At 42.5% G+C, this 23,295-nt stretch overlaps 1 protein-coding gene across 14 annotated transcripts in view; it reads left to right on the top strand.

Moving 5' to 3' along the window:
* The window catches only part of DLGAP1 (DLG associated protein 1), a 942,912-nt gene that overhangs the window by 617,865 nt on the left and 301,752 nt on the right, over positions 1 to 23,295 (top strand). For 5 of the 14 annotated variants that reach the window (XM_073898465.1, XM_073898467.1, XM_025886688.2 and 2 more), the window contains exon 4: positions 15,506 to 16,537. In XM_073898465.1, coding sequence (XP_073754566.1) covers positions 15,578 to 16,537 — 960 coding nt within the window. In that variant the 5' untranslated portion in view covers positions 15,506 to 15,577. Of the gene's footprint in view, positions 1 to 15,505; positions 16,538 to 20,972; positions 21,109 to 21,379; positions 21,582 to 23,295 lie in introns of those variants that run through there. The other 9 variants (XM_025886691.2, XM_025886690.2, XM_073898473.1 and 6 more) reach the window with 3 other exon arrangements.

The following is a 23,295-nucleotide window of genomic DNA, read 5'->3' as shown; positions in this document are numbered from 1 at the left end:
ATAGAAAGCTTAAGTTAAACAATTCTAAAGGGATTTCCTCATCCAAAGGACACAAAATGCTGACCATGTTTAAAACTGGGGATGGAGCTGTCAGTCACATGCCAAAGACCTTTGCGGGAGAACCCTTGCACTTTATACAACTGATTTTTCCTTAAAGAGCATCTCTAAAGGAGAGAGAGGGGGAAGGAGAAAGAACAACACATTTCAAAGGCCACACAAGCAAAAAGTAGGATAGTAAGAGAAGACGCCTATTTCTTGTTAAAGATGCTAAGTGCTGGAATAAAGGTAGGCTCGAGCTCGAGGCGACTGGAAGGACGTTTGCTGAAGTGTGATCGATCCTGCGCATCTTGCGTACAGAGAATAAGAAATAGGGCAAAAGCATCCCGGTTTTGAATCTCAACTCCTAAGTGAGAATCCAAAAGTTGTGTTCAAATCTCAAGTGAACCATTTCCCTACAGCCAACATTCCTTTAACATTCCCGTCCCCATCTGAAGCCACTTGTCATCCCACTTACGCCCTGAACACTCACCACCAGTCGCTCCTGCCTGGATCTGGTCTGCCGGGATTTTAGGCTGCCCGTGTAATTTGGCCGGGAAATGAAACTTGTAACTCCACTCACATGGAATTTTGTCTTGATGCAGATTTGGGAAGAGGAAACAATACCCCTCAGCGGTCAGAGGGAAATCTGCCACAGACAGTGGTCACCATTGAAAGTTCTAGTGCAGACTGTTCATCAGGTGCCACCCTAATGAAGTCTTTACTGTGGCTTCTCTCCCCACACTTATTTCTTTCTTTGGCTTCAGGTCCTTACTTATCACTGTAGCAGAGGATGGCTCCCTGAATGGTATGAATTAACCCCACAGCCCATGCCAAGCATTAGCAGATAGTGAGGAGAAGGGGCCTTGGCAAAACTGAAAATGTCCAGGTTAAGCTCAGAGAGGTGCAGAGGAAAAAAAAAAAGGCATTTTGTATGGAGAGCTTCCTAAATTATTCTAGGTTTCTAGCATTTCCCCCCTTTAAATAGCCCACCTAAAAGTGTAGATAAGGTATATATATATGAAGTACATGTCTATGTCCCTGAAATATGTAATTTCAATTATTGTTTTATTAGGTAATAGTAATATAATAATAGATGAATAATCCTATTTCAATTTGATGTCAGAATGCATGGTTTTTCGCCAGTGTCTTCTTTGCAATTCTGCTGATATTCAGTGTTTTAAATGGAAGTACATTCTTTGTCCGCACCTCAGTGACAGCAAAGCGACAGAGCTGCTACCCTACACGTCAGCCTGACCCCTGCAGTTGTGCTGTGCACAATTTAGGCAGCCGTAGGCTGCAGCCTTGCTGGCATCTCATCAATAGGGTGAGTGACAAAGACAAACTTTGTCATTGATAGGGTAGCGGTGCCTAGCTTGAGCTCTGGGGTCCAACTTCCTGGATTAACTCTGAGCAAACTATTTAACCTCCCCCTGCCTTGTTTTCCTCCTCTGGGAAATGCAGATAAGTGTACCTTCTTCATAGGGCTGCCATGATAGTTGGGTGGGAAAATACATATAAAACGCCTAGGACAGGGCGTGGCACACAGACATATCTATTTAACTAATATTTGCTGAAATATACTAACAGGTATAAACTTTATTAAACTACCTCTTTGGGGTGCCCAGATGGCTCAGTCAGTTAAGAGTCCGACTCTTGATTTCAGCTCAGGTCATGATCCCAGGGTGTGAAATAGAGCCCCACATCAGGCTCCACACTCAGCAGGAAGTCTGTCTCTCTTCTCTCCCTCTGTCCCTACCCCCCACACCGCTGCTCACACACTCAATCCCTAAAAAAAAAATAATAATAATAATAATTAAAATAAAATAAACTACTTTTTTTAAAAGGTTTTATTTATTTATTTCACAGAGAGACACAGAGAGAAAGGGAACACCAGTGGATGGGGGGGGGGGAAGCAAGCTTCCCACCGAGCAGGGAGCCCGATGTGGGGCTTGATCCCAGGACCCTGGGACCATGACCTGAGCCAAAGGCAGACGCTTAACGACTGAGCCACCCAGGTGCCCCAAATAAACTACCTTTTTAATAAATAAGCCAGTATTTTTGTATAATTTTCAATGTGTCCAGGTCAGCAAAGAATTTACAAAAGACTAGTTATGAAAGACATTCTATATGTCATCACCTGGCAGATTATATGATACAATTATCATCATTTTATACGTTATATATTGGTTTGCTGTCTGTCTCCCCACACAAGAATGTACTTTCCACGAAGGCATGGAGTTTTTGAGTTGTGTTCATTACTAGATCTCTGGTCCCTAGACTGTACCAGTCATTTGGTAGATACTCAGTAAATATTTGTTGGGAAAAACAGGAATACACAAATGTTAGCTCTTTTGTAGATAACTGAAAGGTGATTGTCTACACTGGCTCACTTCTATTTTGAGGCTAAAAACATTATCCACATTTTATATAAAGGTCTAGGTGGTGGGGAGAAAAGCATATGAGTATCTATGGCCTTAGGATCAGCAGCATTTACAAGCCAATATCTTTGATTTGTACAAAGTCAGAGTTATAAACAAGATCTCAGGGTCACCTATCCATACCTAACACAAGGAGCACTCTGCTAGGCAGCTTATTAAATGCTTAAGCTGGGTGGCCTTCTTCTATCAAAAAGAGGCAATCTGGGGCTCCTGGGTGGCTTAGTCGGTCAAGCGTCTGCCTTTGGCTCAGGTCATGATCCCAGGGTCCTGGGATTGAGCCCCGTGTTGGGCTCCCTGCTCACAGGAAGCACACTTCTCTCTCTCCTTCCTTCTCATGCTCTCTCTCTCTCACTATCTCTCTGTCTCTCTCAAATAAATAAAATCTTAAAAAAAAAAAAAAAGATGCTATGTAACCAAGTGTGGCGGTATTATCTTTTGGTTTTTTCCATTTTTTCTTTTAACAGCTAAACTTTTCTTCAAAGGAAAGTCCAAAAGATGTGGATTGCAGGGTGGTCCCTGCTGGGCTGCCCCCAGCATCCTGAAGTTTCTTGGAGCTACTAATGGGGCAGGAAGAACATGTGCTTTAAGTCTTACAGACCCCTCAAGTCCTAGCTTACCTGCTTACTGGTTGTGCTCCTTGGGCGAGATATTTAACTTCTATGGACCTCAGTTTCTTCATCTGTGCAAAGAGGAGAGAGCATGCCACACTTGCAAGCGTTCCAAAGAGTGTATATTGAGTTCCTGATACATAATAGGCAAAGCTTGTATTTCAGTGGATGCAAAAATCCCACTGAGATAACGCCAGAGCCTAGCGAGAGTGTTAGAGCCCACTGCAGAAAACGAAAACGGCCTTCCTTCATGACATTCAGTTTCTTAGCAGCCAGGTTCCAACCCAAAAGTGTCCCTGACTTCAGAGATGTGCAGAGAATTTGACCTAGAATCTTCTTTGTTTCTACAAATCATTTCCACTGCAGCTCAAGAGCCTCTAATTGCTGAAAAGCCTGAAGAGGTACGAATGGGCCACAGGACAGATGAAACCTGTGTGCTGGGGATTGAGGCAGCCAAGCAGGCTTCCTTCAGCAAGTTCCATTCCGCACCACTCCACTGCTTACCCAGGATCACGGTGCCGATGCTGAAGATGCATTATTCCTGGGATAAAGATAGTCATTTTATTTCTAAGTTACTACATTTATTCCATGAAACTATCATGTTTCCCAGGCAGGAGACTTCCCATTCGTGTATTTATTTGGCTACCATGCATTGAGTACGTACTGTGTGTCAGGGACCTTCCCAGGAAATGGTGAGATGAAAATGAGTGAGACCTGCTCTGCCTCCTAGAATCTCGGAGCCTCCTGGGACAGATATGCATGTGATACAGCAAGCGCTTCCGGTGCCTGGTGGGGGTACGAATAATGTGCCGTGAGAACCCACAAGATGGTCGTTAACTCTGCCAACTGGGTTCAACAAAGGCTTCCCCCTAAAAGTGACAACAGAGCTGGTGAGTGAAGGAAAAGTATGACTTTAAGTCTAATGGAGGCAAGGAAGAGGTGCATTCTGGGAAGAATCACAGACATGAGAAATAGATAATCTAGTTCAGTAGTTCTCAAAATGTAGTTGTTGGATCAGCATCACCATTGCCAGGAAATTTGTCAGAAATACAGATTACTGGGAACCACCCCAGAAACTCTGAGGATGGTATCCAGCAATCTGTGTCTCAGCAAGCCCTCCAGCTGATTCTTAGGCTCACTCAAGTTGAAGAACCATTGTTACAGTCAAGTGATGGTATCAAGTAAAAGAAAAAATATGTTAACAAAGTATTTATCTTTACATAATACAGAGATATCTGGATAGATACAGGTTTTCCACCCCTACCCCAACTTTTCCACAAAGGATGGGTTAATGAGATATGTAGCTCACGAAAGGAGATACAGGATATAGCCAAGCGAAACATAATGAAAGTAGAATAAAATTAGAAAAGTAATAAAACCATTACCATTTTGTCATACATTTCCCAATAAATGTCCTGATACTCAAAGCAGGTGGAAACACATTCATCTTCCAAGAGTCACAGTACCTTCGAGATTAAACAGTAGCTGTTAAACACGCAGCCTTGCAAACATGGAGACCTGAGAGGGGTCCCCGCCATGGCCCTTATTCAGAAGACACTCTGCCGAGGTGGATGACATCCAGACAGTAAAAACTATGCAACTATAAACACCTGTTTCTTCTTACTCCCTTCCACTGGCCTTATATCAAATGGAAGGAACCCAGAAAGAGGCCTGAATATTGAGGCCATGTTCGCAGCTCTCAGACCATCCAAGTCACATCTGGATAGTATCATCAAAGACAAAAGAGAGCGGAGGCAGAAGTGCCAGAGGGGAGATGAAATAGTCAGGTTTGAACAAAATACAGAGTAAGCATTGTCCATCACCCTGAGAACCTCGTCTTTGAAGGAGGTGCTTCTCTGGACTGCCTGAACCTCCTAGGTTGAGATATCTTTGCATTCCTTACCTCTTGCAGCTTCTACATGTGTTTTTTTCCAAAAGCTTTTCCCTTGGTGCATTACAGATGCAACATGCCCCCACACCAACTAGGGCTTGATTACAATCTGACCTGTATTATTCTCTGATTGTTTCACGCTTACGCAGTTTATTTCCTCAACTAGGTCAGAAATGAGAAGGCCTCTCACTTCCACGAGGAAGCTGTCTTTGTACCTCCTCTGGAAGGAGGAATGAGAATTGGCTCCATGAGCAGAGATGAATGTTTGAGAGAACACAAGGCACAAGGACACTGGAAAGCATGGCATGTGGGGAAGTGTACGTGGAGCCCAGTGTTGGTGGTGTAAGGGGTGCGGGGGACAGTAGAAAAGGCTGTCTGGTAGGTGAGGTCTAGATCATGAAAATCTCCCACTCTGGGTCATATGCAAAGGTTTAGATTATATTGTAAAAGTGTAGGAATTCTGGAAAGAACTTAAAGTGAAAAATGTCCTGATCAGATAATAAAGATCACATTACAAATGATACTGTTAGGATTATGGGAAATGCCGTGAGGTGTGTGTGTGTGGGGGGGGGTGTGCGTGTGCGCTAGACGGGGTGGGAACAAAGTCATTATGACTTAGTGTTAAGAGCAGGGTAGGTTCAAAATTTACTCTATGTATTCTCTCAGGAGAGTTGTTTAATCTTCAATAGTCTATCTTCTTATCCAGAGAAGAGTCCCTACCACATATTGTTTGAGGATGAAATGAGCTAATGCATTTAAAGGGCTCAACATCGGCCTGGTATATACGAGCTCAAAAATGTTTCTAATTATTGTGGTTACTAGAGGCAGAAGGACCATTCCTTTTTTATTCACTTAGTATTTATTGGTTACTGTCTTTGTTTTTCCAACCAAGTCCAGATGAGACTCGAGCAAGGGAGTCAAGGGCTTGGAATAGTAGCAACAGAAGCAGGAGACCCACCATGTTCTTCCTGATCAGCTTTGGGATTGGAGCAGAGTTTGGACACTGGGAATTTGTCATGGCACCAGTCACATCCCCAGTGACATTCAGCAGCCCCTGTGGGGAAGAACAGAATGATGGTGACGTCACTCCTTGGTTTTATGTTGTCCAGAATAGATGAGGCAGAAAGAATAATAGAGCAAGGAGCTGAGGGTGCTTACAAAAGAATGTTTGATGTGATGTGTCTCCTAGGCCAGCAAGGGGAAGGAAGCAAGACCCTGGGCGTTGAAGGAACTAGAGAAAAAGGAGTTGTCGAGGAACTGGAGAACAGAAGAAACTATCCTGAGAGCCATCAGAGAGCTGGAGTGGGGAGAAGGGAAGGAGGAAATGTGAGAGATGGGAAGTGGGGGAATAATAAGAATCCTTAATTCTTTTTACAGTACCAGAGCACTGCATGTAATTCAATACATGCAGTTATTCAATAAATAGATGTTGAATTCAATAAACAGATGTTGAATTAAATTCATATGCATAGATGTGATTTGACTCCACGCCCAGTACATTGAAAGAATATAATCTGCGGTCTTACAGGCTAACATCCTTATCTGTCAAAACTAAGTGATTTTCATCCAGGGACAGCGAATGTCCTTATGATTTCTTCTCTGTCACAGCAATGGTGTTTCAGAAAGTTTCGTGGAGAAGGATTTGTTTGTTTAAGATCAGGGTTAGAAATCTAGAGGGGAAAGAACAACCTGTTCCGAAATGAACAAATAAGGATAATAAATGAAAAGGAGTCTAATTGCTAGACATGTGAAGAGTAAGAATGAGGTCCTATAAAAACGATGCGAACAGGGAAACAGCAGGAGTGGTGTTTGAGAAATTGTGAATCTCATGCCCATCCATAGCAGCCATTGCAGGGGCAGGAGTGGGGAGGCGGGTGGAGAATCACCTGCAGAAAAACACTCCAGGTGCATGGCGTTGACAAAGGTTAGCTGCAGAGACTGCCCATCTCACCCTCTGGGTGCTGACCACCTCTCTCTCTGATGATAGCACTGAACGAAGTTGAAATCTGAAGGACTGTGCATAGGCTATTGAAGCCGATCATCCTTAAGGTGGTAAAAACCATTTAAAGATGCTTCAGCCAGTTCTGAATGGGCTGCTTCTGAGACTCACATTTGGGCCCCCTGTGACATAGAACACTTTGGTGGTACTTCTCTTATGGTTGTAGTTGGCCCAGTGGGGCAGGAGGGTCTCTTTCCTCGGATAGGGATGCTTTGGGGGGCCTGCCATGGTTCTGCCACAGACCGCTGGGGCCTGGCCATTCTGGGCAGGGAGCTGGGCTGGACTAGGTGTGGAAGGTCGCTGGGCAGCTTCTTTGTTTCTTTACCTGGGGCTACATGGATCTGCTTCTGTCTGCATATCTACTCCTCTCCCCTCCCCTCCCGGCTTCCTCTGCAGCCCCTGTCTCTGTGGCCCCACAGTTTCAAATAGCACTTGACTTCTCCTTCCCGTGGTGCCAACACTGGCCTTTCCTCAACTTGACTTTGCAGATAAGCTCACCAGGGTTCAGTGACTCTAGGAACATTTCCATTTAAATTTCCGGGAGCCAGCATCTGATTAACTCAGCTAAGCTTCTGCATGGATGGCCCTAAGTTGGGTCTTCAAACCCAGTGCAATCTGCTCGGAGGAGGAAGTAATCACCGTCAATGTTCCTGGCCTGGACAGCAGCCTTGGAGGCTTCAGGCAGGGGGAAAAAAAATTTCCCCAAAGCAGGTGTCAGCTGAGGAGCTCCCACAGAAGGGACCACTATAGGTACTTTTGGAGCCTCAGGCCTCAGTAGATTTGTACAGCAAACTTGGGAAGAAAAGCAAGCAGCATATAAAAGAAGGAAATTTATGAGAAAAAAACAACCTTTGATTCAGGTAAAAAAAAAAAAATACATAGTCTGGCTCTGAAGCAAGTTGTCTAGAATGTGCCAGAACATGTTCACAGGACTATTTAGCTAGTTATGAGAGATGTAGACAAAAATAACTCCACTTTCATCAGAGGCTATTTCCACTGCTTCTTTTCAAGTTGTATTGTGCTGCTTTGATTGTCACTGGTTTTGCATTTTTCCTTCTCCACCATGGCTGTCTTTATATCCCATTCAGGAGTTTTATTCTGTCATCATTCCTGTTTCTCCTACATTGATCAGTGGCTTGCATATCTTTCCCAACATCGTTTTCAATAGACATTGACGGTCTTAGCTATTTTCTCTGAAAACTTGGCAGACGTGTGTTTTACTCCCATAAGATAGGGTCTCCCCCTGCCACAGTGCCTCCCCAAGAGCTATTGTCATGGCAGGTCAAAGCAATCACGTTCTGTCCCAGGGAAATCCATCTATAGGCATAGCTGAGGTAACCAGAACCTCTCCTAGAAATCCCAATGGGGTCAATTCCATGGAGAACATATAGAGTCAGAACAGTAGCCTTCCAAAAATCACCAGTCTAAAATAATGCTGTGAGGTTTTTATAATGTACTGCCTCAATTATCTCCACAATAAAAATCTCCTCCTAAATTCTCTGAGATTTTACTCAACCGGCAGTAAGTATATACCAATATTAATGAGGACTTACTAACCATTTCTCAAGAAATATCACCCTCCACCTTTTTATGCTCAAAAGTCAAAGTGAAACCACTTTTTAAAAGCTTTGTATGAAGACAAAAGCAGTTGGAATTGTGCTAACTACAGGGATCAAATTGGAGGAGGTTTGGGTTGTTGCTTTTTTGTTTTGTATTTTTTTTTTGTACAATATCATATCTTTTGAAAGGGAAATGCTTGCAAGGCATTTATTTGTAGAAGCAGACTGACTGAAGTATTCACAAACCAAATCCAACTGCAGATGATTAGAATAGCAATTAATGTTAAGGAAAAGCCAGAATACATTCTGTGTCTGTAATACGGCTTAGCATTATAATATGGTGTGTTTCAGACTGTGCTTATTCAAAGGTGCTCCAATGGTATTTATATGACTTTAAGTATAAAACACATGAAAATCGTCAAGTAGGGAAGTCTGGAAAATTGAAAGAGAATGGCATTCAGCCATCTTTTGTAGCTACAGATTCAGAAGGTCAGAAAATGTCTGAAAAGTGGGCCTTAACTTTGGGCAATGTTAACTCACACCCTCCCCTCTGCTGGGTTTTGTGTTTACTTTTACCCTAAAATGGAATAGCTTTGTTTTTCAGTAATGTATTAGTGAGAACCATTCCTCCATTTTTTGTAATTTTTTATTTAAAATCATAAGCCCATTGAGCATTCATAAAGTTCTTCCTTCTCAATCCCCATAGAATTGGGATTTATTACTAAGAGAATAAAAAATTGCTGATAGAAAACCTGAATCCATTTTTATTTAAATTCAATTATTTAACATATAAAGTATTATTGGTTTCAGAGGCAGAGGTCAGTGATTCATCAGTCTTATATGATACCCAGGGCTCATTACATCATGCGCCCTCCTTAATGTCCATCACCCAGTTACCCCATCCCTCCACCCACCTCCAGCAACCCTCAGTTTGTTTCCTATGATCAAGAGTCTCTTATGTTTGTCTCCCTCTCTGATTTTGTCTTGTTTTATTTGTTCCTCTCTTCCCTTATGATCATGTTTTGTTTCTTAAATTCCACATATGAGTGAGATCAGACGATAATTGTCTTTTGTGATTAACTTATTTTATTTAGCATAGTACCCTCTAGTTCCATCCACGTCATTGCAAATGGCAAGATTTCTTTTTTTTTTTTTTTTTTGGATGACTGAGTACTATTCCATTGTACATATATACCACATCTTCTTTATCCTTTCATCTGTCGATGGACATGTGGGCTCTTTCCCTAGTTTGGCTATTGTGGACATTGCTGCTATAAACATCGGGGAACCTGCATCCATATTGCATAGAATTTTGTTCTGTGCAGAAAGTACCCTCTGTGTTTAGACTGTGGCAGAAACACACGTGTGAGCAAAGAGGCCTGCAAAGGGAGGCACTGCCCCAGCGGGCCACAATCTCACCCTCTTCAGAGGTACTCTTTCCTCTTCAGTGTCCTCCTGAAAGGCCCAAGCAAGAAATGATTGCTTCTTTTAGATTCCCTTGCCTCTCTCCACCCCTAGATCTAGTCTGTAGCTAGAGCCAGGGAAATCTTTAGTACGTGGATGGCCATGTCATTATCTGGTTTCAATTGCTCTCATGGAACCACCACCTGCAAAGCCACATCCTGGTACTAGGATAGCTTATGAAAGCTCCTTGGGATTTGGCCTTGACTTCCCACCTTGCTTAAGAATAGGTTCAGAGGAAAGCATCAGAAAACAAAATAACAGTGGTGTAGGCAAAGATAAAGGTCTCTTTCCTCCGGCATAAGCAAGATGCAGAGCTGGGCAGGCACAGCACTCCACTGTGGCCAGAACCTTTATCTTGCGCTGCTCCAATGATAACTTATACCTCATGCATGTCACATTCCAGACAGGAAAGGGGTAAAGAGATATTTAGAGACGTTTTCTAGAAACTGCACGTGCCATTTCCAATCATATTCCATTAGCCAGAATTAGTCACCTATGCACATCTAGGGAGACTAGGAAACATAGTCATTATTCTGAGACTACTTTATACTCTTCAGTAAGGGAATCCTTTCTCTCTCTGTTCCATTGAATGTTACAACCTGGCATGGGCAGGTCGCATGGAGGAAAGCCAAGGCCACCTAACCCTGAAAAAATTTGCAGTGATTTCTTCATCCCGATTTCTCCCCAAACCAGAACACAGTGCTCCCTGTTCTCCTGGGCAGGGTCCCCCACATTGTTCTTTCTAAAGCAAGTCATGATGGTCTGGCTGTCAGTCTTCACTGAATGAGAGAGTAGAAGCCCTTCCCTTGGTTCTTCTATCTGCATGTAAAGAAAAGAAAGAACAGTAGCTCTAAATAAAGACATGCACAGAAATCGAAGTGATATAAGGACTTGCCAGGTTTGCAAGACTATTTTCCCCTTGTCAGCATCTTCTAATATGTGGTTTGTTTGTTTCTCCCTCGGGTCAAATAAATTACCTACCTTGAGAATTTCCTTTACAGTGCTGGATCATTCTTGCTTTAGTCATCATTGGCATAGCAATGCTTCTGCTCCAGGTGTGGGAATTCTGTAAAAACCAGGCACATCTCAGGCACCTGGGTGGCTGAGTTAGTTAATCTTCCAACTCTTGGTCTCTGCTCAGGTCATGATCTCAGGGTTGTGGGATCAAGCCCCACATCAGGCTCCACGCTCAGCATAGAGTCTGCTTAAGATTCTCTCTCCCTCTCCTTTTGCCCCTCCCCCACCCCATTCCAGCTCTCTCTCTCTCTCTCTCTCAAAAATAAATAAATAAGTCTTTTTGTAAGGTGTTAAAAAGAACAGACACATCTCACACCTCAGGGCTCATCTCACGGTGGCCAATATAGTCAAGAAATTTTCCAAGCCAAAAATCAGGACATATGGTCTGACAGTAAAATCCGAACTTAGGAGGACAACAAAACACAATTTTGAAGTCATAGTGAAGAAAAATATCAGAGATGATCACTGTAGTCATAGAAACCCTTATGAAGGCATGTTGACCCACACTTCCTACCCTTGTTCAAAAAGGAAGGCATGAAAGGCAATTTCCCTTTCTATTTTGAGAAATCTTTTATGACCACTTAAAATCTAATTCAGGGGCTAGCAGCTTCCTTTTCCAAGAATACAGAAGATAATAGGAATTGTTATTCCTCTTTTTTCATGACTAGGTCATGTCTCTCTGAGAACATCATAAGCCTTTTGTCCATTAGGGATTTGCTATATGCATTTCGTTGTCTGCACATGAGGGATGCTCAGTTAATTCTTCCCGGTTACACTGCAGGATGGAACAAGTGTTGTCCATGGACGTCACTTATAAACCTTAATAGGAGAGGGGAAGAAAGAAGTGGCAGAAAGAAGTGCATGGAAAGGGAGTTTAAGAGTAAGGGAAGGGAAGAATGAGAGAAGGAAGAGCAGGGGCCCCCAGGAATTGTTGAGCCATTGAGGGCTATGGATCATCTGCCCCCACTCCCCAGGAAGCCACCAAATGTGTTGCTTTACCTTATAATCATAAGTTGATCGATTGCCCTTTTCAAATGAGAGGAGAGTAGGAGTGTAAGATTTCCTATAGAAAAATATAACTGGGCCAAATAAGTTGTTTATTTGGCCTGGACCGAAAAGACAGATTGATCATTTAGAAATGTTTATGATTGTTTATTGCCATTTTTTCATGACCTTGTTTGCCCACATCATAGAGAAAAGGGATTAAGATCTCAGTATCCTTTTTACAAATATTAAGAGGAGGAAAGCTAACTTATTTATCCTTGCTGCAACTTATAACCCTCTAAGAAAATCTAAGTGCTTGGCTCTATGTTGAAAATGGCCCACTTACGTTTTAGTAAAACGCAAGCTGTGTATGTTTAATTTACAAAACTTATCGTTGGCTACATCATTTAACTAATTCATCATGAATGGCTTTGCAAAAGCTCTTCATTTGCTCTGCTAGTCCTCAGGTAACATTATTTTATGTGAAATGCTGTTGTCATATTAAAGATAACTAAATATTGAATAGTGATTGAAATAATTTTGTTCATTTTGGAGTAAATATGTATAATTCATGTTTTTCAGCTCTTGCCAGTTTCACATTTTACTTAGCAGAAAGTATCTACCTGAGACCTGGCTACTTCAGAAGGAAATTCTGAAGCATTATTTCATTATTATTTTATATATGGGGATTCTAATATGTGTAATCATGAGGCTTTTTATGTGACTATAACCCTACTTGGTTGTTACTTTTGTGGGCTTCTTTTTTTACTTCTAAGTCCATATTTAAAAGGCAAAAATGTCTTCAACAGGACCTGTTTTATATAGAGAGACTCCCTCATGCAATGGATTTTCCCATCTAAATTAGTTTGTGCCACAGTTTTGCCAAAAACATGTATCTAATCTTCTTAAATCCCTCCTTGCAACAACCCAATCGTAGGATCATAACTTCATACAAAGCAGTCCCAAAGTATTTTATGCAAAAATCTCCTTCATTAGTCTCTCTTCACTGGGCAAGTTTTGATTTAGCTGACCCACAGGTATCATGAGTCCTTCTTGCCTTTTTATCTCTTCCAGTGTCAGTTTCTTTCTGTCCTTCAGACAGACTGTCTTCTGTCTAGGCATCACGTAGTCGGTAGGGCAGGCAAGCTCCTCAGACTTTGGCGTCAAGATAGGTAGAGAACTTCAAGAGGTAGGATGTTCTCTGATGAGCTGTGGAGGCTCAGAAGTCAAAGGTTCACAGAGGCAGAAGGAGCATCCATCTGCCTGCTCCTCCTGCACTCTTAAACCACTGGTCTCTGGACTACCCATGAGATGGTCCCTTCCTTGTACATGGCCCTTCTCTCGTCACACAGTCCTCTTTCCACTAAATACACCTGACTCAAATCACAGTCTGGACCACACTGGTAAATTTTGCATTGAATAAATATTTTACCCACTTCACACCATTAGCCAAACATTTGCTGGGCACATAGCCCCTGCCCTCAAGGAGCTCATAATTTAGTAAACTAACCAATTTTGAAAGATTCCAGTGATTAAAACCCCCCAATCAGTTTTGCTGAGCTATTAATGCAGAAGCTGAGAGACTAGGAGAAAAAGGGGGAGTCATAAAGTCTGGATCAAGATTTTCAACACTGTCAGGAAGTCCCACATACAGGACAGCCCACAGAATAGATGAGACCTGACCTCTCAAAAGTATGCATTTTTCCTCATTAGGCCATGCGTGTGTGTTTTATTTTGTTGTGGTTGTTTTTAAATTAAACCATTTATCTCTCCCTCTCTGAATATCTGAAATGACATTAGTGATATTTTGGACAGTCATGTTGGCTTTTCAAGACAACTCCTAGGGCGCTTGGGTGGCTCAGTTGGTTAAGCGACTGCCTTCGGCTCAGGTCATGATCCTGGAGTCCTGGGATCGAGTCCCACATCGGGCTCCCTGCTCAGCAGGGAGTCTGCTTCTCCCTCTGACCCTCTTCCCTCTTGTGCTCTCTATTTCTCATTCTCTCTCTCAAATAAATACATAAAATCTTAAAAAAAAAAAAGACAACTCCTATTATGACAATTTTTGCTATAGGAAGCTTTCAAAATAAATCAGGCTGTTAATAGGAACCCAGTCAACTCTCAAAGAAGTTAGAGTCAAAAGAACATACTCTGTCCTGTGGAACAGCAGTCTCTGCTACTAAAGGGAAGACCTGTGCTTGGGATGAGCTGAGTTCCCACAGGTGGATCTGTAGGAGTCACTTCTCTCTGAGGCAGATCTGCTTTCAGGCCGAGGTCCTTTATGTCCTCAGGAACATTTCCAGGGCCTTTCCTTTGGCTATCTTGCTATCACTTGTGAACATTTAACCAGAAACCTTTAAACCAGGAAAAGGAGATGCCATGATATTCAAACTAGCCAATTCAAGTTCTTCAACAGCTCTCTGTTTGTTAAGAAGAAGCTCTTGGAGCACCTGGGTGGCTCAGTCGGTTAAGTGTCTGACTCTTGGTTTCGGCCCAGGTCATGATCTCAGGGTTGTGAGATGGAGCCCTGGGTCATGCTTCCTACTCTGCTTGGTGCCTGCTTGAGATTATCTCCTTCTGCCCTTCCTCCCATTCTCCCCTCCATGTTCTGTCTCCCTCTTTCTCTCAAATAAATACATCTTTAAAAAAAAGAAGCTCTCGATCCCTCTAATGACAGAAAACAGGGGCAGATTTTCTCTATAGCTCTGACTTATTTGCCACCATTACTGTTTTCAACTCTAATTACTGTGGTGTTGGGGAGTGGGTATTTGCGAGCTATAATTGTTACTACAGAATTCTAATGGGAAAGCATGTGACAGAAGATAGAAAGATATATCTTCAAGTTATAAGGGGCCAGTCGCTTCTCTTATTTTTTTCCATCCACATTTATTTTATTCACATTAATGGAGTACTTACTATGTGTTTACCTAACTGGCCTGGGGCTAGGTAGGAGGATAGAAAGGTGACTAAGAAGTAAGGTGGCCTGCAAGAGATGAACTAAACCAGCCCAGGAATGCCTGAGACAAACAATTCCACAGGAGCTGAGAGAGTGTGCAGTAGATGCCATGGAAACACAGAGGGGAACTAATTCTCCCTGCAAGGGGGATCAGCAAAGTCTTCCCAGAGAAACTGAGCCCTAAGGGGTTGCATGTTTTACACTTAACAGACAGTTAAGACTAAAACCAGAAAAGCAAGGGAAAGATCCATCCAGTTATTGGAATCCTGGGGGCGGGGGGGGGGGGTGCTTTCAAATAATCTTAAAACAATTTAGCATTCCTTTTCCAGGTTTACTAGCTTTCACCCCTCCCATCCCCGGGTATCTGGAGTGGGGTTTCCCACTCTACAGAGGTGATAGAGCTTTTCCAATCACGAATTAAAACTGCTTTCAAGGACCGTGCTGAGTTCTTCTGCCAGAAAGGGAACACAGTAGCAGACACTCAAAAGAGCAACATCTATTTACCCAGAGAAGCGTTAACCATTTTCCTTCTCTTCTTCTTCCTTGCCCCCAGGTCTTTGCAGAAGACGGGTCTGGAACCTAACCGCGGGGTGTCCATGACCCCCGAGGTTGCCGCCCACCAGCAATGAAAGGCTTATCGGGCAGCCGCAGCCACCACCACGGCGTCACCTGTGATTCGGCCTGTGACTCGCTGTCGCACCACTCCTCGGACCGCAAGCCCTACCTGCTGAGCCCGGTGGAGCACCACCCCGCGGATCACCCGTACTACACCCAGCGGAACTCCTTCCAGGCCGAGTGCGTGGGCCCCTTCAGCGACCCGCTGGCCAGCAGCACCTTCCCGCGCAGGCACTACACGTCGCAGCAGGAGCTGAAGGACGAGTGCGCCCTGGTGCCCCGCACCCTGGCCACCAAGGCCAACCGCATTCCCGCCAACCTCCTGGACCAGTTTGAGAGGCAGCTGCCGCTCAACCGCGATGGCTACCACACGCTGCAGTACAAGCGCACCGCCGTGGAGCACCGCAGCGACAGCCCCGGCCGCATCCGCCACCTGGTCCACTCGGTCCAGAAGCTCTTCACCAAGTCGCACTCCCTGGAGGGGCCGTCCAAGGGGAGCGTGAATGGGGGCAAAGCCAGCCCCGACGAGACGCAGACGGTGCGGTACGGCAAGCGCAGCAAGAGCAAGGAGCGGCGCACAGACCCCAAGGCCCGCCCCAACACCTCCCCTGGCTGGTGGAGCTCCGATGATAACCTGGACGGCGACATGTGCATCTACCACGCACCATCGGGCGTGATGACCATGGGCAGATGCCCCGACCGCTCGGCCTCGCAGTACTTCATGGAGGCCTACAACACCATCAGCGAGCAGGCGGTCAAGGCCTCCCGGAGTAACAACGACGTCAAGTGCTCCACCTGTGCCAACCTGCCTGTCAACCTGGACGCGCCGCTCCTGAAGAAGAGCGCGTGGTCCTCCACTCTGACAGTCAGCCGTGCCAGGGAGGTTTACCAGAAAGCCTCGGTTAACATGGACCAGGCCATGGTGAAGTCAGAGTCATGTCAACAAGAACGTTCCTGCCAGTACCTTCAGGTACCATTTATGTCAAGTGATGGATGCTTAGAAATTGTACCTGCTAAGTGTGTGGTGTTTTCTCCTGGGCCCTAGTCTTGGTCCTGCTGTGAATTGTCTGCATGAACCTGAGCAAATTATTTAGAGTTTCTCTGGCCAACTGCTCCTATCAGGAAACCGGCTACCCAACTCCATCCAGTTATCTTGAGACACTAGATATAAAAGTGCTTTGAAAAGCACGCCTACATAAAGGCAAGGAGTTATTAACGTTTAGCGTTCCTCTTTCGTCTGAGGGAACATAGGATAGGGAGGTGAGAAAAGGGGAGTCTACACAGAATTTTAAAATAAATCCACCTTTTTTTTTTTTTACAAAAGTCAACAATGATCTTTTGAATTTTGGAAGGAGTTTTATTAGATCTATCCAGAGGGTGGTTTTTTTTTCCTTTATTGTAAAATTCTGCCTTAAGCTATTTGTTTGGGAAACTTGATCTATCTCCTCACCATTGTGATTGTTATCACCACCTCCAACACTAACCACACTCCCACCCAAACCTCCACCTCCACCCCCCAGAGCACAGGGCATTGGAACACTGCCCCGGGCCCTGAGGAAGTGGAGATCGGGCCAGTTGGGGGACCTGACAAGCACGGCTGCAGAGACCCAGCAAAACGGAGAAGAGGAGGAAAAGCAGGGGGAAGCAGCCACGAAATACAATGCAGTTAGTGTCAGTGTGTAAATCCCACGCACGTATAGACCCGAGGCAAGCCGCTCCTCCTGTTTCAGTCTCCTCACGTCCTTCGCTGATGCCCTTCCATTCGCTGAACCTAGATTCCCCTGGATAAAAACGTCAGGAGCAGAGTCTTTTTCTTTTCCCCCTCACCCCACCTTACCCCCCCCCCCCGGGGCCAACTCCTCCATCTGGTAATTGTCATTTTTCCCAAGATAATAATCCTCCCTGAAAAAGGACCCTTATATTTTTACTTTTCACGGTGCCTTTTTTTCTCTTCTCTCTCCTGTACACCCATCTTTTAAAAAAAAGAAAATAAAAGTTTGTATTGGACTATAAAGGCATGCCATAATCATTTCTCACTCTCATCCTAAGAAGAAATGCAAGGAAAAAGTCTTCCACTGAGAAATTCTACTTTTTGCTCTCTGAATTGCTCCTGACAAATCTGGCTCCCTTGAGAATGCTTCTGCCAAGCCCTGAGAATATGCCAGGTGGGCAGTCACCGGGCAAGGACATCCCAGTGTTCAGAAGAAGCCACCAACATGCGGATAGTTTTCACAAAGAGCACACAATTCCAGTAGTCAGTTTTTCCCACTCAGAGTGGTATTGCCTCATTTACTATAAGGTTGCTAGAGGAGTTAAGCCATCAAGAATTATTAATGGAATTTTAGAGCTAAAGAGTACATCTATTCCAACCTCCTCACTTAGTATATAAAAAACTAGCCTCGAAGAAAAGTAAAGGCTTAGTGGGTTATTCTGTTATATTGTTAGTATAGAGGGAGAAGAGAATCCAAGTTCACTTAATTTATAGAAATGACTATAACAAGGGTTACAACGGAAGCTTTAGAAATTCTTTAGGCATATCAATCTTACCCACCACCTAGAATAAAGTATTTTGATTAGAACATCTGTCCTGAAGAAAGGATGGGTAATGAGATCGGAGCCCTAGAACAGGATAGTTTATCTATGAAAGTTCTGTAATGGGTGGGAAAAAAAAAAACAACAAATTTAAAAAAAACCTAGACTTTAATAAGTAGTGATGAGATTAGATAAGAAATATTAGATTAAGGAAGAAAACTCTACAAGGATCCAGGAACAGCCTCTGTTAGTGACAAAATGCCTTTTATATGCTTGCATGATTGCCTACGTTCTTCTTGCCTCAAATTCCTTTTTCTTTCTTTTTTATGCCTTTTTGCAGTAAAAGGCTCAAGTAGTGGAGAAAAGTGGAAGGATAAGGAAACTGATATTGATTGAAAATCTCCAGTGTATCAGATGCTATAGCAAATGTTTTCACATTGGTTATTCCATTTAATTTTTAAGATAATCCTGAGAGCTTGATATAATAATACTCTGATTTTACAAGAAAGGAAACTGAGATGAGAAATATCAAGTGATTTTAAAGCCACATGGCCAATAAGCTGAAGAACTGAGAATTAGACTTATATCTATTTGATGCAAAATAGCTCTTTCCAGTACATCCCAGCACAGCCCTGGAATCAAGGGCATGAAAATAGTGAACAGGAGGGGAAAAAACCTGTAGAGCAAACATATTATTATTAAAAGCTTTTCAGTAAAATGAGAATGAAAGCTTGAAGATTTAAGTATGAGATTTAGTATCGTAGCATTATTAGATCTCATATTCAAAAGATTTGGGAATTCTATTTTCAAGGTATTTACCTTCTTTTAAGCCAGTTTTTTAATGAAATATCTGGGGCTTACAGAGAGGTATAAAGAAAAATCATAATAAAACAAACACCCAGTTATACGTAACCCAGCTGGAGAAATAAAACATTAATTACAATGGATCACTTATATACCTTCCCCAATCCCATTTCCTTCCCTTCGTCCCCAGAGTAACAGCTAATATGACTCACTCCCCAAAGGACCTTTGCTTTTAATTCTGAAGTTATTGAAAGATTGAAAGAAATTAATATTTTCTATCATACATTGGGCAATAATTAACACTGGGCCAAGCTAGTTAAACCCTCTAAATATAAACTGAGCTCAAAGGCACACCTTCTTTAATAAATATTGACATTTACTGAGCTCCTATTCTGTGCAAGGCTTTCAGACTGGAAAAAAAAATTTCCGTATTTCAGTGTGAGCAAGTAGTGGGCCTAGCAGACAAACTATATGTACAACAGTGTGTTCTTCCCCCCCAGCATGCAGAGTTAGTTAAAGGGCTCCTCAGAAGAAGGGGAAGAAGGAGTTGCACGTTCACAGGGGGAGGGAGGAGACCAGGAAACTCCTGAAACTGGACTTTCTCTCCAGCTCTCTTCTTTCTTTAGAAAAAAGAGGGACTCCACCATCGTACCGAAGCTCCTCTCAGGAAGACAGGTGTAGCCAGCCCCTGCCCGCTCCCATGGAATGATTTCATTTATAAGCTCATTCTTAGAAGTAAATTTGGGGAAATGAAGAAAAAAATATTTTTCAGTTCTATTATCTTAATTACCAACTAATAGTGAAACTGGATTTACAAATGTTTGACTTCAACCTCACAAAGTTTAGTGGATAAAGCACTGAACTTCAAAGGAGAGGGTCTACGTTCTAGTCACTGTTTGCCATTAACGGGTGAGCGGTCACTGATTAACCGGTGATCATCATCTCAGCCCTCTGGGTCTCCTTCCTCTGCTGTAAGATGAGGCATTTGGCCTAGAGGACCTGCGATCTGAGTTCACATTTTTAACCACCTTAGTTACATATGAGGAGTACTAATTAGACCAATTTTCAAGAGTTGCAAGGCCTGGAAACTCTCATTTAATACATGTCTACCAAAAGTACATGTTTTTCCAATGTTATCTAATTGGCTCTGTAAAACTCTGTGAAGTATTTTACAGTCGAAGAAACTGAGATTTAGTAAATGAGGTTAAGTAGCTTGCCTAAGGACCCACAGTTCCAATGCGGCAACATGGAGGGTCAGAACAGACTCATCTGCCTTCAAAGCCTGGGGTTTTCTCTCTACCATGACCAACCCCGACCCCTTCCAAATATAAAACAGAGGGAGGAAGTGGCATGTATCAAATACCTGTTATGTGCCAGAAACCACACAGTATCTCATTTCGTACCTGAAATAACTTTGTGAAGTATTATGTTTACTCCAGCTTTGCAGGTGACTAAACTAAGGCACGAACAATGAAATCACTTACCCAAGAAGGCATAGATAGTAAGTAAAAGAGCTAAGACTTGCTCCGAGATCCGTCTGCGTCTAGAATGTGCTCCAGGAATGGAAATAAATGCTTTTTACTTTCATTTTATTCCCTGCTTTATTCTGTAGCAAATGTACACGCTCCCTTGACCTCATCTCTGTACGTGCAGTTAGGCACGCAGGTACAGGAAATGTGACCCATCTTAGACAAGCAACCGAAGGACTGATTTGATTCGAGACCGCACAAAGGTTAAATTAATAGTCACCAATAATAGAATCTAAATACGAGTAAAGTTCTGATTCTCTCTTTGGAGAATTACCACTTGGAATTACTTTAACTTCAGCCATTGCCATGGTTATACAGAAAATGAGGAGTCTGTAGGTATTTGGCCTCTGTTTGACATTGATTTAGAAATATAATACTGTAGCTTGAAATTATGGCAAGATCCAGTTAATACAGTCAATTGTGATCTGTGCTCACTCACAAGCTGTTTGTAGTTAATAAAAAAAAAAAAAGACTCCCTTTTTTTCCCCCCAATATTGTTATTTTTAAATGTCAAGAATCAGATGTCGGCTGTTTAGAATCTTGTACCCCTGCCAGGGACTGGTACAGGGTTTGGAGCAGGGACATGGATTTGAAGACATTAAAACTGTTTAATTCTCAGTTGAGATGTGGTTGGCTTTTATACATTTGGAATAGAGCATTTATGGCACATCTCCGGGTAAGTGCTAATAGTTAAGTAAATAAAATAGGAATGGGCTGGAAGGAGTAAAAGGAGTTTTTGTTGTTGTTTTGTTTTGCTCCAAATGAGCAGGATTCTTGGTTCTGTATATGCCTCTTTATGTGAACGGTTCTGTGTTGAGTGACTAGCATCTAAAGCCATTCAGAGGAGCAAGATTGTAGATTTCCAACTGTTAACCTGAAAAAAAAAAATCCCTTCAATCATGTATTTTGCATTCATCCAGCACCAGAAACAGGAAAAGGGAAACAAAACGCTCTCTCCGGTAGAAGTAGAGACACACAGGGAGAGAGAGAGAGAGAGAGAGAGAGAGAGAGCAAGACAGAGACGGAGAAAGAAAGCCACTCTCAGAGATGAAATTTTAGGAGAGCGAAATGATCGACCTTTTTAAGGCTGAGTGGGTTTCTTCAGTTTGTGTGCAAGTTTCAAGAAATGGAAGGACTGACCAGGTTTGGGTACAACTCTTTTATTACTTTGTATTTGGTGATAGTATGTTGTTGGTTTGAGTGGGGTTTTCTTTTGGGGGAAGGGGATAGTTTTTGTTATTTTATGTCTTCTCTAAATAATAGCTGATAAGACTGAAAGAGCTAATAAACTAATGTATATTCAGATGGTAAGTAAACAGGTTGAGACATTGGATACCTACAAATCGGTGTCTCCAGAGGCTTCATAAAATCTTTCATGGACACATTTGATCTAAGATGCTAGGTGCTATTAGAGGTAATTGTGTGGCTAGTGATTGAAATGTGATCAGTTGTTTTCTATGACAAGGATCCTGAATGCTTCCTGAATGCTTACGATTCCTTTGCAAAATTAAAATTTCCGGAAGGCTGGGTGTCTGGGTTTTTTGGGGTTTTTTTTCCTTTTTCTTCCTTTTCCTTCCTTCCTTCCTGGGGTTTTTTGTTGGGTTTTTTTTTTTCTTTTTTGTCTCTTGGTTAAATTAGACTCCACAAAAGATCACTGAAGAATCATTCATAACATGCATGAAGCCAGGATTTTTTTTTCCAGTGCAAGTACAACTATTTTTCAAATTTTGTTCGAGATTATTTCAGTCTTTGCCTAGTGGGAGTTTTTCCTTCCCTGGCTGAGGTTTTCTTTCCTCTTGTTTTAGAACAATTTAAATTATATTAAATCAATTAAAACTATTTATGTGAAATGTGTGACAGTGCTGAGCAATTCTGCTAGTGACTTTGGTTACTTGGTTACTGCGATGCTTGCTTGCTGCCTTTTAAAAAAAAAACCGTCAACCACATTAATTAATAATTTTCTTTATTTTTAATTTAAATTGCTTTAATAATCCATTAAGGAGTGTCAGGATTCTTGAATGTATTTCCTTCTTGGCTTACACAATCTTCTCCCTGTTTTTTCACTGATCTTAGTAAATATATCCTCTTTGTTGATAGAAAAAAAAGGTTACTCCTGCCTGATCCTAACTTTGAATGTAGAATCAAATGTGCAGCTAGCAGAATCCTGGTAATTCTCCCTCTGATTCTAATTATCACTATTGCCCATATCCAAATAATAGTGGAGATGTGGGTGAGACAATTGGCAAAACATTGTCAGAAAGCAGGGGTCCAGAAAGAGTCAGTGGTAGTCAAAGGAAGCTCGAAAAAGAAATAGGGAATCCTTCTTGAAATTTGTTAAAGAAACTTTATGATTCTTGGTCTGCAATTTCATTATTCTAAAGTACTTGGTTAGCCACCATCAAAGGTTCCGTAACACATGTTTTCTGATCAGACAGAGTCCAATGTACTAATGGAAGGTATAGCACAGCACTGGTTAGCACAGAAGAAGAGAAAAAACTAGCCTTGGATCTCTTCATGGCCAGTGGCCTTTATTTCCTCTTTCTCTATCCTCCTTAGAAAACAGGTTGCTTGGTTGCAAATTAAAGGCTAAAGCTCCAGGTAATCCTTCACATTCTCCGGAGAAATATTCATCCATAATCTCTTGTCCACTTGAGATCATAGCTTTGCACAACTTTCCATAAACAGTGATCTGTGAATGGTAGAGCACACTGGTCTTTTGTTTGAGAGTTTATAGGGGCTACTAAAAAATATATGCAGTATTACCAAGTTGACTTTGATTTGGTGATTAGATTAGGTTTTCATTATTTTGTTTTAGGTTCAAAGGCACCAACCTCTCTTAGTAGGTTATTGTGCTTCCTAGTAT

The sequence above is a fragment of the Callorhinus ursinus genome, unplaced genomic scaffold (genome assembly GCF_003265705.2).
Source record: "Callorhinus ursinus isolate GAN/ISIS: 27379988/994484 unplaced genomic scaffold, GSC_fseal_2.0 scaffold11, whole genome shotgun sequence".
Taxonomy (NCBI): domain Eukaryota; kingdom Metazoa; phylum Chordata; class Mammalia; order Carnivora; family Otariidae; genus Callorhinus; species Callorhinus ursinus.
This window is presented reverse-complemented; position numbering and strand designations above follow the sequence as displayed.